At 42.4% G+C, this 19245-nt stretch overlaps 1 protein-coding gene across 3 annotated transcripts in view; it reads left to right on the forward strand.

Moving 5' to 3' along the window:
- Positions 1 to 19245, forward strand: part of GRIK2 (glutamate ionotropic receptor kainate type subunit 2) — a 548779-nt gene that overhangs the window by 217303 nt on the left and 312231 nt on the right. For all 3 annotated transcript variants that reach the window (XM_081945732.1, XM_081945731.1, XM_081945733.1), the window contains 2 exons: positions 1180 to 1356; positions 3537 to 3794. In XM_081945732.1, the coding sequence (XP_081801858.1) occupies positions 1180 to 1356; positions 3537 to 3794 (435 nt within the window). The remainder of the gene's footprint in view (positions 1 to 1179; positions 1357 to 3536; positions 3795 to 19245) is intronic.

A 19245-nucleotide genomic window follows, 5' to 3' on the forward strand; every position in this document is an offset into this window, starting at 1 on the left:
AAGTTTTCTTGTTGTTCTTCAGAAGTTATCTAATGAAGTGGAACAGTGAGATACCGTATTCGGCATGGATAAAAGGAAGTACATCTTTAAACCTTGAAATCTGATGGTACAAGTTATAAGGATGGAGCAGTTCAAAAAAGAGTTAGAGAAGATAATGTAATCATCTATCTCTGAATACTAATTGCTGGATGATATGGGCAGGAGAAAAGTCTTGTACTCATTAGTTGTTTATTGACTTTTCACAGATATCTGCCTAGCTTTTCTAAGGATGGAAGGATTTCTAAGAGGATTGTTCTGATCTTGTACAAATTTTCTTATCTTCGAAAAGATAATGCAGATATCAAATGAGTAATCTTTAATCTGATAACGAGGGAGCAAGGAATGTACAATTAACCATAGTGACATTCTGGCCACATTGAAAATATTCACTGATCTTTTCCGTATACTGTATATGCTTGCATGCATTTTTTTTGCAGTACTTGCAGTTGACAGATATGGAAGTCATGAACTGACTCCTGCCCTGTGTAGAAATTATATGATGGATGAAAGGAAGGGTCAATCTCCAGTACTCTTAACAGAATAACAGAATTGGAAGGGACCTTGGAGGTCCTTTAGTCCAACCCCTTGTTCAAGCAGGGGACCCTATACCCATGATGGCGGACCTATGACACGCGAGCTGTTGCCCCAGTTCAACTCTGCTGAGCATGCATGCATGCTTCCCGCCTGCTAGCTGGTCTTTAAGTCTCTTCCATGCATGCACAGGGGTGGGGCATGTGCAGGGTGGCCACACATGCATGCATGGGGGCTGAGCGCACATTTTGGGGATTCGGGCACACACGCATTTGTGCATGCACATGTGTGCTTTGGGCACTTGGTCCAGAAAAGGTTAGCCATCACTGCCCTATACTATCCCAGACAATGGTTGTCTAGACTCTTCTTAAGAGCACCCAGAACTTCTGAAGGGAAGCCATTCCACTGGTTAACAGTTCCCAGTGGTAGGAATTTTTTCCGTAGTTCTAGGTTGCTAATCTAGGTAATTAGCTCTAGGTAACAAAACTCCCCTTGATTTGTTTCCTTCCATTGGTTTGATCCATTGGTTTATTTTTGCATTGCCTTAGATGTACTTCTAAGTAAAAAAAAAATCTTGATGTCTCTTTCTCTCTCTCTCCATTTTTATAGGGGGTATTTTTGAATGTGTGGAATCTGGTCCAACTGGAGCAATGGGAGCAGAAGAATTGGCCTTCCGATTTGCTGTGAACACAATCAACCGAAACAGAACCCTGCTGCCAAATACCACACTAACATATGACACACAGAAAATTAATCTCTACGATAGTTTTGAAGCATCTAAAAAAGGTATGCTTTAGAAAGTCTTGGAGTTTGGTTGACAGTTGTCTAGGCAGTCTAAACGTTTAATAGAATAAAGAGGCAAGCAAAGTCAGCAAATCCAGAAATCTGTTTAATGAGAGTTCACACCAGGCCAGTGTGATCAAAATATATCTCAGTGAAGTGCCAGAAGGTGTGTTAGAATTTCAACCACACATTGGTGGTACAAAATGCTAAACAAACATTATTCATTCATTCTTTATAACAATCTATAGATGGCCTGCCAAAGTTCAGTTGTAGAAGGGGATGAGAAAAATTGAACTTTTCTGATTCAGAAAAAAATGTGCAGTCATGTTAATTAGCCTGTCTCTTGAGATCATCTGGAAAAATCCCTTTTGTGTAACTGAAACTTTTCAAAGCCGTACAGTTATATGAATGGAAAAAAAAATCATTTTACTGATGCAGCATTTAATATGTGACATTTCCTGCATTCTAACATCATCCAAATAGTTTATAAATTTATTGAATAGCAAAATCCAACCTTTGGAGTCCTGTGTTAGGCTGTTTGACATTTCCGCTTGACATGGAACTATACTTGTTCGATACGATTGTTCAACCAACACAAAATCGAAGGAAAAAAGCAAAATATAAAAATCCATGCATTGTTAAAAAAAAATTCTCAGTCATTATTTTAAAAGCAATAAAAGTGCAATGTTAAAAAAAAATTCAAAACAGAATAATCAGGATTTTTTAACATATCATTCTTCTTTGTGAATGGAAGTATTTTAGCTCCTTCAGGGAAATGGAAAAACTTTAATTTTAAAAATTCTTATTTCCCCTACTTCAGATTTCAAGGTATTCAAAGAATTATACCAGCTTCAAGGAATATTTCCATAGATATAGTGTAGAATTACACTATGGCCAGAGAGGGGAATCTGTTGAAAAAGTGCCCTTCCAGCCATGCTGACGGAAGTCTCTGTTTCTCATAAATGGTGCAACATTGCAGCCTACAAGCCCCTGGCTATCAAATCTATCATTACCTGCAAAAATACAGATAACAGACAATAGCAAAAAAAAAAAAAAAAGATTCACAATATGGCTACCCCTTTTCGAGATTTCAAAGGATGCAGTGAGTTGCTAAGATGCTGAGCTTGTTGATCAGAAAGGTCAGCAGTTCGGTGGTTCAAATTCCTAGTGCCACATAAAAGAGTGAGCTCCCATTACCTGTCCTAGCTTCTGCCAATGTAGCAGTTCAAAAGCATGTAAAAATGAAAGTAGAAAAATAGCAACCATCTTGATGGAAAGGTAACTGAGTTCCATGTGCCTTCAGTATTTCGCCATGCCAGCCACATGACCACGGAGATGTGTCCAAAGACATCTTTGAAAAGCACTGGCTCTTCAGCTTTGAAACGGAGATAAGCACCGCTAATCAGTTTCTTCCCCTGCACCCACATGTCCATCACCTGGTCCAATCAACACACCATCCCAGATGAGCACATATGTGTGAGGGGAACCTTTACCTTTACCTTGGAGGTTTGAATGTGTAATTCTGGAATCCTAAACCAAGTGGTTGTCTAGATTTTTGCAGATAACCAAGAGCAAAATGGAGCATTATAATACAATAAGTGCCTCATTGGAAGAACTGAAGAATGATGCTAGGGTTGGATTGTTATCTGTCTATCTAGGGAATCTATCTATCTAGTCTCAATGGGTTGACAATGACTCAGTGGCATGGAATCATAATCATTAATAGCTCTGTATGAACCTATGTGGCTGGACACTATATTTTTCTTTCAGTGCCTTCTAGTCAGTTGTGACTCCTAGTAACTGCCTGGGCAAATCTCTACAGGGTTCTTGGTAAAAAAATTTCAGAAGTGATTTGCTATTGCCTCTTCCCTAGGACTGGGAGAGATTGAATGGCCCAAGCTGGATTTATGCATAAGGCAGAATTTCTAATTTGATGTCTTAACCTTGGCTCTCTGATCATGAATTAGATGATAAGTAAATATAGCAAGCTTGCCTGCCTGCCTGCCTGCCTGCCTGCCTGCCTGCCTGCCTGCCTGCCTGCCTGCCTGCCTGCCTGCCTTCCTTCCTTCCTTCCTTCCTTCCTTCCTTCTTTCTTTCCTCCCTCGCTCCCTTCCCCCTGAAAAGAGTTTAAACATTAGCCCTTATTCATTGTGTAATATGAATTGTATTTCTCTTTTTTTCAGCTTGTGACCAGCTCTCATTGGGAGTAGCAGCTATCTTTGGCCCTTCCCATAGCTCTTCAGCAAACGCAGTGCAATCCATCTGCAATGCACTGGGGGTTCCACACATACAGACCCGCTGGAAGCATCAGGTTTCAGACAACAAAGACTCATTTTATGTCAGCCTTTATCCAGATTTTTCTTCACTCAGTCGTGCCATCCTTGACCTTGTACAATTCTTCAAGTGGAAAACTGTCACAGTGGTTTATGATGACAGCACAGGTAAGCACAACTCCGGTACTTACATTTGTGGATGCTTTTAATACAATATGTATAATCCTTTAACTAACCCAAGAATTACAGCTTAGTGCATGTGATTAGTTTGCCTGAAAATACAGTGAGATGTTGCAAACTATAACATTAAAGGATTTTACATGCATTCCTTCTGCACAGAAAGCTATCAGTTAAGTGTGCTGCTCTGTATATTTAATCTGTATCCAGAGAAAAAAGGAGAGAGAATGTTTCACCTTAAACGTGTTTATCTAGGCATCTTGACTGAAGAAAAACATATGAAAATTTCATGAGAGCTATCTTTTGCTATTTCAGCTGAAAAGCAAATCAGAGAGAATTTGTAGTACCTACTGTAGTATCTCTTTTATAAATCACGGTGTGAACCTAGTTGTTTACATTTTATTGAAAGATTTATCATTTTAAACCTGCAATTTGTTTTTGTAAAGGGTATAAGCAAACAGTTCTGACATGCTTATCCAATTGTATTGGGAGTGGGGATCAGGCAGGGAATTTCAAAATATTCAGTCACAAAAGGAGTTCCAACATGGACACACACTTTTCCATTGGCTATGTACTGCCATTGACACAACTCTCTGTGTTAAATACAAACGTAATTGAACAACTATCTCTGACCATGGAAACCAAGATCCACCCATGGAGTTCTACTTGGGTTGAAAAAGTTCTCAAGTTCACAGTGGAGATACCAAGCTAAATACTTCTACCAACTCCATGTAAACTCCCCTCCCAGTTTCCCACAGACTAAGTGTGGCAGCCCACAAGATCCAAAAGAAAAGATTGCCTCCAGGGCTGACAGTACCCTGAAAATGGGTTTCCTTTGTGTTCTTGGATTAATGTATGTGTAGATCTCTTCTAGGTTGAGGGTAATGTAGGAAAGTAACTCATATCATTGATGTTATAATTTTTTGGAACATTTCTGGGTAATACAACATAGAGACAAACATGTACGCGCGCGCACACACACACACACACACACACTCACCCATACACACAGATACTGAATTTTTTGGAAAGACCCCTTTGGCCAAATCTTCATTTTTTTAATCAGTAAAGCTTACACATCATATCTTATATTAACATTGTAGTATGAATGCTTTAGAGGAAACAGATTGTTATAAACAATTTATAGATCTGAGCATGGCACAAACCTGCACAGTTAAAAACTGCTCTGTAGTCTGAGGTGCAATATAAATAATTAATAATATTAAATAGTCTGATTTATGAGCATTTTTTTTATTTCATGTTAACCACCTAAGCACCTGTTATGGGAGCAATAAACTATAGTTATAACAAAGGGTCTTTATCTGTTATGCTATTTTATTTTTAATGAGTGTCTTGACTAACACACTATTCATCCACTCTCTGAAAATGAGATCTTACTATCAGGGGGAACTGGCTATATCAGTGATGTGCATAAGATCTGAAGATATATTTCAAGAATATTGGCTCTGCAGAGAAGGAAAAATGTAGGGTATTTTGTTCATCAACAGATCTGTCTGTACTTTTGTACAGTATCTGTATTCCATTCTGATATTTTCAACAGCAGATGTTATCAACAACAAAAATACTATCCCTAACAAGCATTTTGCAGATCTTAATGGTGAGTGATCAATTGGATGGTCATTCATGAATTAACTATTCTTGTTTATGGTTTTATAGATACATCTTGTGTTCTGAAGGAATCAAAAGTATCAAAATTCTTGACAGAAGGGACTTAAATCCTCCTCCCCCCCTTCATCTTAGTTTCCTTCATTGAGGATTAGTGAGGCAGAACTTGGATCTAAAATTCAAATTCTCATCACAAATATCCATAGGATATCCACTGCAGAAGTTTTTGTGACTTATCCTAAAAAATGCCTGTTTTTGTTTAAATGTAATATCATGATAAAAATCCATGAAAACAAATATTAGCTGTTGTCTGCCATAATTCAGGTGCAATGTCCTCGTTTTTACTGAAATCAACATTGAATGATGACCAGTTTTGAATTTAAATCAATGGCATGAAACTTACTAGCTGATTTTGGTCTAGTCCTCCTTTCTCAGCCTCGGGAAGAAAGCCAGGATAAACCACTTCTGAATCTTGGTTTTTTTAAAAAACCTGCAGGGATTTGTCCAGGCAGTTTTCAAGAGTCAATATTGACTTGTAGGCATGAAATCAATCAATCAATTGAAAATAATGTTATATAGTTCTTCTAATTGGATGGCTTCTTCTCTTGAAGTTAATGCTAACTAAATTTAGATGTAGACTATGTTTGCACAGAAACAATGTGAATGTAAGCATATTTATGTCAGTGTGGCTAGTGTTTTGCCCAGGGATGAGCAGGAGAGTGAATTCCTCAAATTGTGTTGAGAGATTCTGCATGTGAAAGAAGGACTAGTGGAGACATGATAGCAGTGTTCCAATATCTCAGGGGTTGCCACAAAGAAGAGGGAATCAAACCATTCTCCAAGGCACCTGAGGACAGAACAAGAAGCAATGGGTGGAAACTAATCAAGGAGAGAAGCAACTTAGAACTGAGGAGAAACTTCTTGACAGTTAGAACAATTAATCAGTGGAACAGCTTGCCTCCAGAAGTTGTGAATGCCCCAACATTGGAAGTCTTTAAGAAGATGTTGCATAGCTATTAGACTGAAATGGTATAGGGTTTCCTGCCTAGGCAGGGGGTTGGACTAGAAGACCTCCAAGGTCCCTTCCAACTCTACTATTGTATTGTATTGTATTGTATTGTATTGTATTGTATTGTATTGTATTGTATTGTATTGTATTGTATTGTATTGTATTAGATTGAATTGTAAATATGTCCTTTTGCACTGAGCAGTGGCTCCTGCCACATAAATGTTTCCCATTAGAGAGAGGTACATTGTCTGAGAACTAATTGCTTCATGTAGCACACAGGCACACAAAATGTGTGAATGGTATGACCTCCAAAAGCTGTCACTACAATGTGGTTTTTAATGTGAGGAGAGAAAGGAGAGAAACAGGGAGAGGGAGAGAGAGGGAGAGAGATTTTACAAATGTGACTGGATAGTAATAATTGTGTGTGCATTTAATTTTAATTTAATTATAATCAACATTAATTTAGATATAGTTTTCTTCTCTAGCAACTCAAAGACCAAGGCCCGACTTTAGCCAAGAAGCAGTTGCATCCTTTTGCTATAAATGGACCACATTTAATTTATCATGATTTGCCCAAAGTAAAGAGGTACTTATTTTTTTAAGGAAAACTGCTTAATTAATTACATTGAAAGGATTTACTCATATATTTTATGACAAGGAAAGAAAACATGTACGTTTTCTTACATACAATCTCATGTAAGTAGCTAGCTTCTGAGTTTGAAAAATGAGTTATTAAACTTAAGATACCGAAATTATCTCCAGATGAAATGTGCAGTCTAAAATTAGTTTTGCTTCTCCTCTTTTACATCTAGTTTTGTGCATGGTATTACAGATATATATATATTTAGATGAAACAGTGATGTACACATATATGCAGTGGTGGGATTCAAATAATTTAACAACCAGTTTTCTGCCCAACAACCAGTTCACCAAACTGCTCAGAAAGTTAACAACCGGTTCTCCCTAAATGGTGCGAACTGCCTGAATCCCACCACTGCATATATGCATGTGTGCACACATAAACATCAGACACACGGAGCAACTTTAAATCTATTTACACTAAAGTCTCACATTGCAGGTGTTTTATCAAAGCATAAATGCATGTCAATCAAGATGCAAATGAATTGAAGAAATATAAGTAATATGCTTTGGCATATCAATTTTAAAAAATCCTTGAAGTGAGGCCCAGATAGGAATGGATTTAACTGTCTAATTCCAGCCCAAGTCAGTTTTGTACCTGTCCATTAATATGTATTCATGTTATTTCAACATGAGTCTGTACACAAAACATTAATTTTGTGTTATTTTTTTTATAAAATATGCTTTCTATACTCCTTTAAAGAGATATTTTTGTACACATTTTTCATCAGATTCACATTTTATCTGTATTTTATTCTCAAATGCACCTTATTGTTAGATACACTTCATCTAATTAGTACATCATCTAATTAGAAAACTGTACTTAAAAATTGGACTGTGACTTCCAGAAATCATTAGTGAAGGAAAGATAGTTCTGCTGAGAATAGAGTTGATGACTGCTATGGAGTGAGGAGCCAGTGAATGAACTGGCTTCTCAGAATTCCTCTCCATATAAGGAGAAGACTTATATTCAGAGGTGATATTCAGCCGGTTCGGACCTGTTAGTCCAAACCGGTACCAGAAATTGTGCCCACCTTCCCCGACTCTATGCTGTCCTATTTAGGCACATTTTTGAGGACAGGTGCATTGCGGAAGGTGCATCTGTGAGCAAAGCACCTGCATGGAAGGCTGGGTGCATGTTCAGAAGGGGCGCATGTGCACGTGAAGTGAGTGCGCATGGCAAACCAGTGGTAACAAAATGCGAAACCCATTGCTGCTTGGATTGCTTACAAGTGTTCAAAAAATCTGTTTTGCGGGAGGAGACTATAAGACAGTGATCTCTGGTAGGTTTAGATATCTGGAAGACAATGGATCACCATCGATGCCAAAGCCACAATGGGCATCTTCAAAAAGATTGCTTACTTCTTCTCTTAATCACTTCCCTGGAAAGTGCATGTTAGCTGCTTTTAGAATATTAGGAATCTTCAGAATGGAAAATTTCATTACCCTGGGTGAGTTTCCTTCAATCCTTAGTGAAATACATTTTTATGCAAGTTTGAGGACTTCAAGAAAAAAAAAATCTTATTTCTGAATAAACAGCAAAAGGGTGATCAGAATATTGATTCTGGAAAGTTATAAATGGATTATGGGAATATGAAATGAGGTTTGAGATTAATTACAAGAATCCTTCCTGTGAGTGGTTTAAATTCTATAAAACATGAAGATTTTGAAATTAAATGTGCAAAACTTTGCATGAGAAAATTCTGCTGATTGGGAAAGAAAAACCATGATAAAATGGGACTTCGAATGGATACTAGAGGGAACCAATAACTAATAATTTAAGGAGAAGAGTAGCATCAATACAGAAAGGAACAAAATAACTTTGGAATAATTCAAAGACATTTGGGAACAATGCACTCAAAAATTACTCTTAAAATTGTCTGCATTCATAAAACTGGATTGAAAAATGGTTACAGAAGAGGAGCAAGTTTTACTGAACACGATCGAGCCCGAGGCTTATTCAGATTTGGATTTTTAAAAGGACAGATTACAAAAATGATAGATGCTACACTGGACATACAAATGAAACTGGCTAATGTTTTAATAATTAACAGAAATATGCAAATAATAAACCACAAGAATGACTTACTTATTTTGGATTTACAAAGGAGATGTGTTAAAATTTTGAAGAACTTTCTGACAAGAAATGAAGAGAAAATGAAAAGGAATCAAGTTCTGGAAACCATTTAAAGGGATTAAAGATCAAAGGGAAGGAATATAATTGAGCGTTATATGATCAAGGTTAAAATATATACATTACTGTTTCTGGTAACTCTTATTGGATTTTTGGGTGAAAGACAAGGTTTCAAAGATTTGTTTCTATACAAACAATTAGAAGTGGGAAGCAGATATTTTTTATGGTAGAGCAAGTGATAAGTTACTGTTTTAAAAATAAAATAAAAAGTATAAAATTTATTTATTTATATATTCATTACATTTCTATACTTCTATACCCAACTCACCTAAGTGACAAAGTGGTTTGTTTGATTAAGGTTTTGTGTTTGTGCGTATGTTTTATTTCTGATAACTTTTTTTTAAAAAAAGAATTTTATTGGTTTTTAAACATTTATGGGGAAAGGTAAAAGGGTACATAAAATTTTCTGGCAGCTCCCATGCTAGTGGTAGAAATCCCTCCAAATCTCACAATTGCTTGTAGGCTGTATGGGATTACAAGAATCAGTATCCCAAGATTCCTTTAATCCATATGATGGTTCTCCTATCTCTGGTTGCAATAATAACCAATACAAATTTGAGATTTTTCCTCTTGGTTATTCTAAATAATGAAATATTAAATTCCCAAAATTGTAAGGCTGTAATTGCCAAAGATCTAATATTTCTATTGGCTATAAAGGATTCAAGTTGATGCCAAAAAAGCCATTCATTAAGTGATAAATGCAGTGTTACTATAAAAATCATTTAGTCCATAAATATTGCATATTTTCAAAAATTTAATTTGGGTCAAAATCTGGTCTTATCCTGGTCTAAAACTATTAACAAAGAAGTTAAAGGAGAAACATCCTTTATCAAAACTATGAATTTATTCTTCCAAATTTGAAGGATTGTTTTAGTAAAAACATTTTCAAACTATTTTATTCTAGAAAAAATATTTTGGATTAAAAAAAAAGACATTGTGTTATGAACTTATTTGATTTTAACATAGTTTCAATTTGAATCTATTCCTTGAAAGAATCTTCCCCATAATAAATATAAATCCTAACCTTGCTTCTTGATAATATATTAACAAATTCTATATATCCTAACTATATTGTTTCTGAGGTCTATATAGAAGCCTCTTAATTACTCTCAATTTTTTGGTTTAAAAACAAAAGCTTTCTATTTTTTTCTCCCTCCACTGTCTCAAAGTCTGTTGATAACTAACAGTGTATTGAACAGTTAATGGTTAACAGTTAGCAGATTAAGAAGTTAAATAGGAGTATGAGACAACAATTTAAGGATCAAATTATTTAAGACGCTGGTAAATGATTTCTTTCATGCAAAGCATTGCATAAAAATAAAAATTAGGTATCAAAATTTATTTAAATTCTTCATAATAATAATAATAATAATAATAAATTTGGATTTATTAGCCGCTCCCTTTCCAAGTAGGACTCGGGGCGGCGTACAATGGAGCATATAACATGAAACATATATAACAACACCAAACGTACATACATACACAACACACATACATACACGGAGGAGGAAGCAAATTACATCAATAGACAGTTAAAAATCTGCTTTAAAATACCCCAATTGTAAAAACCCAATAAAATTAATATTTAAGAACAATTTAAAAACAGTTTGGAGGAATGGGAAAATTACGATTGCGATTGAGCCAGGCCGGATAATTGAAAGAGGTGGGTCTTCAGCTGTACACGGAAGGAGCGGAGATCGGAAATCATCCTGATGTCACGGGGGAGGTCATTCCATAGGGCTGGGCCCATCACAGAGAAGGCTCTGCTCCTGGGTGTCGCCCCCCGGCACTGTTTGGCGGACGGCACCCGGAGAAGTCCCTCTCTGTGTGAGCGAATTGGTCGTAGGGATGTGTGGGGCAGGATGCGATCCTGCATATAACTAGGCCCTGTGCCATGGAGCGCTTTAAAGATCATAATCAAAACCTTGAAACGCACTCGGTAGACCACAGGCAGCCAGTGCAGCTCGCGCAGGAGAGGTGTTACAGGGGAGTATCTAGTCCTCCCCATAATCACCCGCGCGGCTGCGTTCTGGACCAATTGTAGTCTCCGAGTGCATCTCAAGGGAAGCCCCATGTAGAGAGCATTGCAGTAATCCAGGCGAGACGTCACTAGCGCATGGGTGACTGTGCGTAGGGCATCCCGGTCCAATAAGGGGCGCAATTGGCGCATCAGGCGAACCTGATGGAACGCCCCCCTTGCCACGGCTGTTACATGGTTATCCATGGACAGCCGGGTATCCAGGAGGACGCCCAAATTGCGCACCTGTTCCATGGGGGCTAGTTGGACGCCCCCGATGGCCAGAGATGGAAGCACCTGGTTGAACCGGGAGGCCGGAAGCCACAGCCACTCCGTCTTGGAAGGGTTGAGTTTTAGTCGGTTGCCATCCATCCAGACCCGTACGGCCTCCAGACACCGGGACATCATTTCGACGGCCTCATTGGGGTGGTTCGGAGTGGAAATGTATAGCTGAGTATCATCAGCATACAGATGATATCCCACTCCAAAACCACGGATGATCTCGCCCAGCGGTTTCATATATGTGTTGAACAGGAGAGGCGAGAGCACCGATCCCTGTGGCACTCCACATGTGAGTGGCCTCCGGGTCGAACTCTGCTCCCCTGTCAACACACGTTGCGTCCGACCAGAGAGGTAGGAGCCAAACCACCGTAAAACGGTGCCTCTGACTCCCAGCCCCTCTAGCCGGTGCAACAGGATACCATGGTCGATGGTATCGAACGCCGCCGAGAGATCTAATAGGACCAGGATAGAGGAACAACCCCTATCTCTGGCCCTCCAGAGATCATCAACCAATGCGACCAAGGCCGTCTCCGTGCTGTGCCCGGGTCGGAAGCCGGACTGGCGCGGGTCTAGATAATCATTTTCCTCCAGGTGACGTGGGAACTGCTGTGCTACCACACTCTCTACAACCTTCGCTAAAAAAGGAAGGTTGGAGACTGGACGATAATTGACTAGGTCCGTTGGGTCCAGGGAAGGCTTCTTGAGCAGGGGCCTCACCACCGCCTCTTTCAAGGCGGCCGGTAGAGACCCCTCACCCAACGAGGCGTTCACCAGGCCCAGGAGCCAGTCACGCGTGACCTCCCAGGATGCCAGTACAAGCCAGGAGGGACACGGGTCCAATAAACATGTGGTGGGTCGCAGACGTCCACGCAACCTGTCCAAATCCTCGATGGCAACCGAGTCAAACTCCTCCCAAAGCGGTCCCTCAAGACTCGCAACGGGCGTCTCTACTGAACCACTGAAAGGGGTCCATCCCATCCGGATTTGAGCGACTTTGTCCTGTAGATAATTCCCAAACTCCTCTGCTCTGCCCTGTAAAGGGGCTTCCCGTGGTCTCTCAAACAAGAGGGAACGGGTCACCCGAAACAGGGCGGCAGGGCGGTTATCTGCAGACGCAATAAGAGCAGCGCAATGTTGACGTTTGGCCGCTCTTAGTGCCACAAGGTACGTCTTCAAATAGGCTCGTGCCTGTGCTCGGTCAAATTCGGAACGGGAGGATCTCCAACGACTCTCTAGGCGTCTCTTGTGGCGTTTCATAACCCTTAGCTCCTCGGTGAACCAAGGTGCCAGGGTGGTTCTTCGCCGCAGGAGAGGCCGCAAAGGCGCCACCCGGTCTAGGGCCCCGGTAGCCGCACTATTCCATGCGACTACCAGGTCCTCTACTCGGGGGCGGGTCAGGTCCACAGGAGGTGGCCCAAGTTCCGTCTGGAACCTATCCGGTTCCATCAGGCGCTTGGGGCGGAACCATCTAATACCTTCCAGTTCCGCCTCCTCGCGGCGGGGGGTAGCACCAGGGAAGTCCAGCCGGAGAAGTGAGTGATCCGACCATGACAGGGGAATAGTGTCTAGATCCCCTATTCCCAGATCACTCGTCCACTGGCCAGAGACAAAAACAAGGTCCAGGGTGTGGCCTCCCTCGTGAGTAGGGCCCTGAATTAACTGGGTCAGGTCCATGGCTGTCATGGAAGCCATGAACTCCCGAACCCCCTCAGACGCTTCTCCCATCGACGGCAGATTAAAATCCCCCATCACTAAAAGTTTGGGGGTCTCAACCGCCACCGATGAGATCAGCTCAAGGAGTTCGGGCAGGGCCGCTGAAGTATAGCGAGGAGCCAGGTATACTATCAGCAGGCCCAACTGCCTCCCTGGGCCCCATCTCACGACGAGGGACTCACACCCGGATGTCTGCGGCACAGTGAACTCTCTCGGCTCTAAGTCTTCCCGGATAATCACTGCTACCCCACCGCCCCTTCCCTGGACCCGAGGCTGGTGAAATGCTCGATAACCTGGAGGGCACATTTCCACAAGGGGTAGACCTCCCTCGTGGCCCAACCAGGTCTCGGTTATTCCGGCGAGGTCTGGGTCCCCCTCCAAAATGAGATCGTGGATGAGGGGGGCCTTATTAACAACGGACCTCGCATTGCATAACAGCAGTCTCAGGCCTTGGGTCTGTAGATCCTGACCACCTAGTATGCAGGGATTGGTACAAACGACCGGGAATGACCAAAAACCCCGGTCTCCCAACCGACTACGTGCTCTTAAACTGTCCTCGCACCTGCCCCTCCCTACGACCGTTGGTATTAAGGTGCCCTGCATAGGAATGCTATCTTCCCTCTCCTCCCCCACTCCGCCCCCTCCTCTTTCGACCACACCTAAGTGCCTGGCTCTTCCATCCCTCCTAACCAGTTCCCCCCCCCATCCCTACAACCCCTCCCCCCCCATCCTTATAACCCCTTACAACTTTTAAAAAACATTTAATTAAAAAACCCCTTAACGTGCGCTTCCTCCACCTCTCTGGGTTAATGAACCCGTCCTCAAGGTGGGCCCTCGAGAGGGCTGGAGGCCAGACCTGCGAGAGAGGGGACTCCCGCAGCTGCAGTAAATCCGACTTCGTGTACATAAAGATCATATGGAAAAAATCATAGGGGCAAAGTTAGTTAGTTACAGATGCTGAAGATGTATCCTGGTTTGTCGTAGATGTTGTCCTGACCCTAGGTGGAAAGGGTAAGTTAGTGGGCTGGTCAATGGTAAAATAGATTAATGAGGTTTGAAGCTGTGGCAAGAGAATCAGTACTCAATAAAGGCAGGAAGGAAAAAGTCACACCTTCAGCAACTGTCCACCTATCCCCCTGGTGTCTCTCCTCCATGACCAGGCCCAGGAAAAGATGGACACTTGCCTTCTTGGGACCCCTGCTGCTCATCTTCGCAGGGGCTATTGTTAGATGTTAGACATGTTAGATGTTAGACATGTTAAATTCCACAACCTTGGATTTCAAGCTTTCCATTCCAGTTGTCTTTGCTCTGATGTGGTTCACTCAGCTCCCCCTCCACCGGCCGCTTCGTTTAGCTCTCCTCTCTTCTCCTCTCCTCAACTCCATCCACACAACGAAGCGGTCTTCCGGCTTTCCGACCAGCGCCCCGGCCAGCACGCCAACACACCAACACGCCAGGCACCATCATCGTGACTCCGCACGTCTCTCCACCTCTCCACGCCTCTCGCCTTTCGCCATTTGTCTCTCCGCTCAGCGCCTAGCGCTCTGCTCAGCGTCTGGCGCTCCCACCAGCCAGACGAACACCCCACTACACACCTCTGCTCGCCTCTCGCCTCTCCGTTCCGCTCTCCGCCGAGCGCTCAGCGAAAGGCAAACGACGTTCGGCGCTCTCATATTCATTCTGAGCTCGGCGTCCTCAGCGTTCCCGGTTTCCTGCCGGCCAGCCGACCACCCAAGTGCCCTGCCCGACCCATCATAGCCAGGCAGAGCCGGGGGGTGGTCACCGACAAAGCCCGACCCTCAGAATGATATTGAGGGTCGGCAGCACCTCTCCCAGCTGGGAGGCCCCTCCGCAATTCTGCGGAGCTTACACGACAGCCGCCATTCGCCCCGGAAGCTCCTCCTCCTCAAGGCCATTGTCAGAGCCAGTAAAATCCCCAAGGCCATTGTCAGAGCCAGTAAATTTTCCATTTGGAATAGCATTTAAAAATACAGAAATTTCTGAAATAAATAAATAAATTCTTCAGGACCATTTGTGGGAATATTAATCTATTTAAATGTTTATTTAATATTTATTTATAAATAAACAAGATATGGGAAAAATATCCTCTGTTGTAGTATTGCAAAAGGTGATAAGTTACTGAAATTGTATTTTTCATGATGGAAAGGGAAATAATTTATTTCTTTATATATCTTTTTTTTTACTATTTTTTTTTTCATTTTTACATTTTTCCCCTCTAGATTTTTCCTTTTTTTATATTTTTCTTACTTTGTGTTAGTTTTTAATCTTTATCTTTAATCAAAAATATTATTTTTTTAAAAAAGTAAATGAAAAGAAAATTGGCAAGGTGTGAATTGTTTTCCAATCTAGACCATGAAAAATATTGTATTTGAGTTAAACTCTACTGTAACTGAAAATGGGCAATCCACTGTACATTACTTGTGAAAAATCATATTAAAAAAAAAAAATCTAGGAAAATGAGATCTATAAATAGTATTTAAAACTGCTGATCAACTCATTACAATCTGCATTCTGCAAAATATTTTTTTAAATACCAGAGTTTTTAAATAATAATAATAATAATAATAATAATAATAAATATTTATTTCTTAGCCGCACCCTCTCCTGAAGGACTCGGGGCGGCGTACAATAAAACTTATGAAATAAATATATAGACAAGACATACATATTACAAAAACATATACCAAGACATGTACAAGGAGGAGGTCGGCTAATGAATAAAAACAATAAAATACAATGTTTAGAAACCCCTAAATAATTGAATACAATTAAAATACCCAAATAAAAACCCGTCAGGAGCGATATAGTTAGATCAAAGTTGAGCCGGGCCAGCTACTTGGAATAGGTGGGTCTTGAGCTTTATACGAAAGGAGCGGAGGTCAGAGGTATTCCTAATATCCGGAGGGAGGTCATTCCACAGGGCTGGGCCCGCCACAGAGAAGGCTCTACTCCTAGGCGCCGCCCCTCAACACTGTCTGGTGGACGGCACCTGGAGGAGGCCCTCTTATTATTATTATTATTATTTACTGTGCTTCTAGACCACCCCCTCTCCCAAAAGGGACTCGGGGCGGTGTACAGTCCATGCAAAGAATACATCACAATATAATAATTAGGAAGGTTAAATATGTAAAGTTAAATATGGAGGAGGTTAAAAATAGAGTTAAAAAGAACTGTACAGTTAAACAGTATATATAAATATAATTTTAAAACCCCTAAAAATAACACACAAATTAAATTAAAAGCAATACCCCTAAAATAACCAGTTAATAATACGTCTACCAGGAGGTAACAGTTGTAATTATGCCAGGCCCGCTAATCGGAACAGGTGAGTCTTCAATTTTTGCCGGAAGGAGCGGAAGTCAGTGGTGGTTCTGATGTCGGGGGGGAGGTCATTCAAGAGGGTTGGGCCCATCACAGAGAAGGCCCTACTCCTTGGTGTCGCCCACTGGCATTGCCTAGTGGACGGCACCAGGAGAAGCCCCTCCCTGTGAGAGCGAATTGGCCGCAGGGATGTGTGTGGGAGGATGCGATCCCGCAAGAAACTAGGTCCTCTGTGCGAGCGGATTGGTCGCAGGGATGTATGGGGCAGAATACGATCCCGCAAGTAACTAGGTCCTGAGCCATGGAGCGCTTTAAAGATTGTTATCAAAACCTTGAAACGCACCCGATAGACCACAGTAAGCCAGTGCAGCTCGCGCAGGAACGGTGTCACATGGGAGTACCTAGTACTCCCCATAATTACCCGCGCGGCTGCGTTCTGGACCAACTGTAGCCTCCGGGTGCATTTCAAGGGAAGCCCCATGTAGAGAGCGTTACAGTAGTCCAAGCGAGACATCACCAGCGCATGAGTGACTGTGCGTAAGGTGTCCCGGTCCAGTAGGGGGCGCAATTGGCGCACCAGGCGAACCTGGCGGAATGCCCCCCTTGCCACGGCTGTCACATGGTCATCCATGGACAGCCGGGCATCCAGGAGGATGCCCAAATTGCGCACCCGCTCCACGGGGGCAAGTTGAATGCCCCCAATGGCCAATAATGGAATTAATTGGCTGAACCGGGGAGCTGGTACCCACAGCCACTCCCTCTTGGAGGGGTTGAGCTTGATTCGGTTGTCATCCATCCAGATCCGTACGGCTTCCACACACCGGGACATCACTTCGATGGCCTCGTTGGGGTGGTTCGGGGTGGAAAAATACAGCTGAGTATCATCAGCGTACAGATGGTATCCCACCCCGAAACCACGGATGATCTCACCCAGCGGCTTCATATATGTGTTGAACAGGAGTGGCGAGAGGACCGACCCCTGTGGTACCCCACAAGTAAGGGGGCATAGGGTCGACCTCTCCTCCCCTGCCAACACACGCTGCATCCGGCCAGAAAGGTAGGAGCCGAACCACCGCAAAACGGTGCCCCGGACCCCCAACCCCTCCAGCCGGCGCAGCAGGATACCATGGTCGATGGTATCAAAAGCCGCCGAGAGGTCTAATAGGACAGGATAGAGGAACAACCTCTATCTCTGGCCCTCCAGAGATCATCCACCAACGCGACCAAGGCCGTCTCCATGCTGTGATCGGGGCGGAAGCCGGACTGGCGCGGGTCTAGATAATCATTTTCCTCCAGATGCCGTGGAAACTGGTAGGCCACCACACTCTCTACAACCTTCGCCAAAAAGGGAAGGTTGGAGACAGGACGATAATTGGCCAGCTCCAAAGGATCCAGGGAAGGCTTCTTGAGCAAGGGTCTCACCACCGCCTCTTTCAAGGTGGCCGGGAGGGACCCCTCGCTCAGCGAAGCGTTCACTAGGTCCAGGAGCCAGTCTCGTGTAACCTCCCAGGATGCCAGTATAAGCCAGGAGGGGCACGGGTCCAATAAACATGTGGTGGGTCGCAGTCGTCCACGCATTCTGTCCAAATCCTCGATGGCAACCAAGTCAAACTCCTCCCAGGTCGATTCCTCAAGACTCACCACGGACGTCTCCATTGGACCACTAACAGGGACCCAATCCTCCGGATTTGAGCGATCTTATCCTGCAGATATTTCCCAAATTCCTCTGCTCTGCCCTGTAGAGGGGCCTCCCGCGGCCTCTGAAACAAGAGGGAGCGGGACACCCGAAACAGGGCGGCAGGGCGGTTCTCTGAGGATGCAATGAGAGTGGCACAATATTGGCGTTTGGCCACTCTCAACGCCACAAGGTACGTCCTTAAATGGGCTCGTGCCTGTGTTCGATCAAGTTCGGAACGAGAGGATCTCCAACGACTCTTTAGACGTCTCTTGCGGCATTTCATCACCCTCAGCTCCTCGGTAAACCAAGGCAAGGCTTGAACTCTTACTGCATTTTAATGTTTTTAAGAAAAGTTCAAGAAATAATAAACAACAAGCAGCTTTCTTCTCAAATTTCTAAAACAAACAAACAAACAAAAAACAAAAAAACCCAACCCAGCTAAATGAATTAATCTTCTCTAAGCTGAAAGGCAGATATCAGCTCCATTCTAAAGAATGCTTTGTAGGCATTAAAAGTTTTGAAGCTAGATTTCAATTTCAACAACTGTGCATAATATAAAAAGATAATATCACTTTAATTTGCATAATGATTATTTGCTCTTTTTTTGCTTACATCTGCCATTTACTGTACATCTGTTAAGGTTTTAGGTAGAATCTAAATATCATAACAAACCTTTATCTGTCCTACATATCCTACATTTTTATCCTACAAATCTTCAGAAATCCATTTAAGCTGTACCGGAGATGGCCTCATGAACTGCTAATGACTACATCAAAAAATAACAACTTGATATCTCATATCAGAATTCTCCAGCAAGCATGCTAGCTGGGGATTCTGGAAATTGAAGTCCACACAACTAGAATTATTGATGATGAGAAACATTACTTTACAGGATGGACTGTCCCAGCATTGTTTGGACCATCTTAATTTGACTATTTGGGA

Source organism: Natrix helvetica (genome assembly GCF_964273705.1).
Source record: "Natrix helvetica genome assembly, chromosome: 2".
NCBI lineage: Eukaryota > Metazoa > Chordata > Lepidosauria > Squamata > Natricidae > Natrix > Natrix helvetica.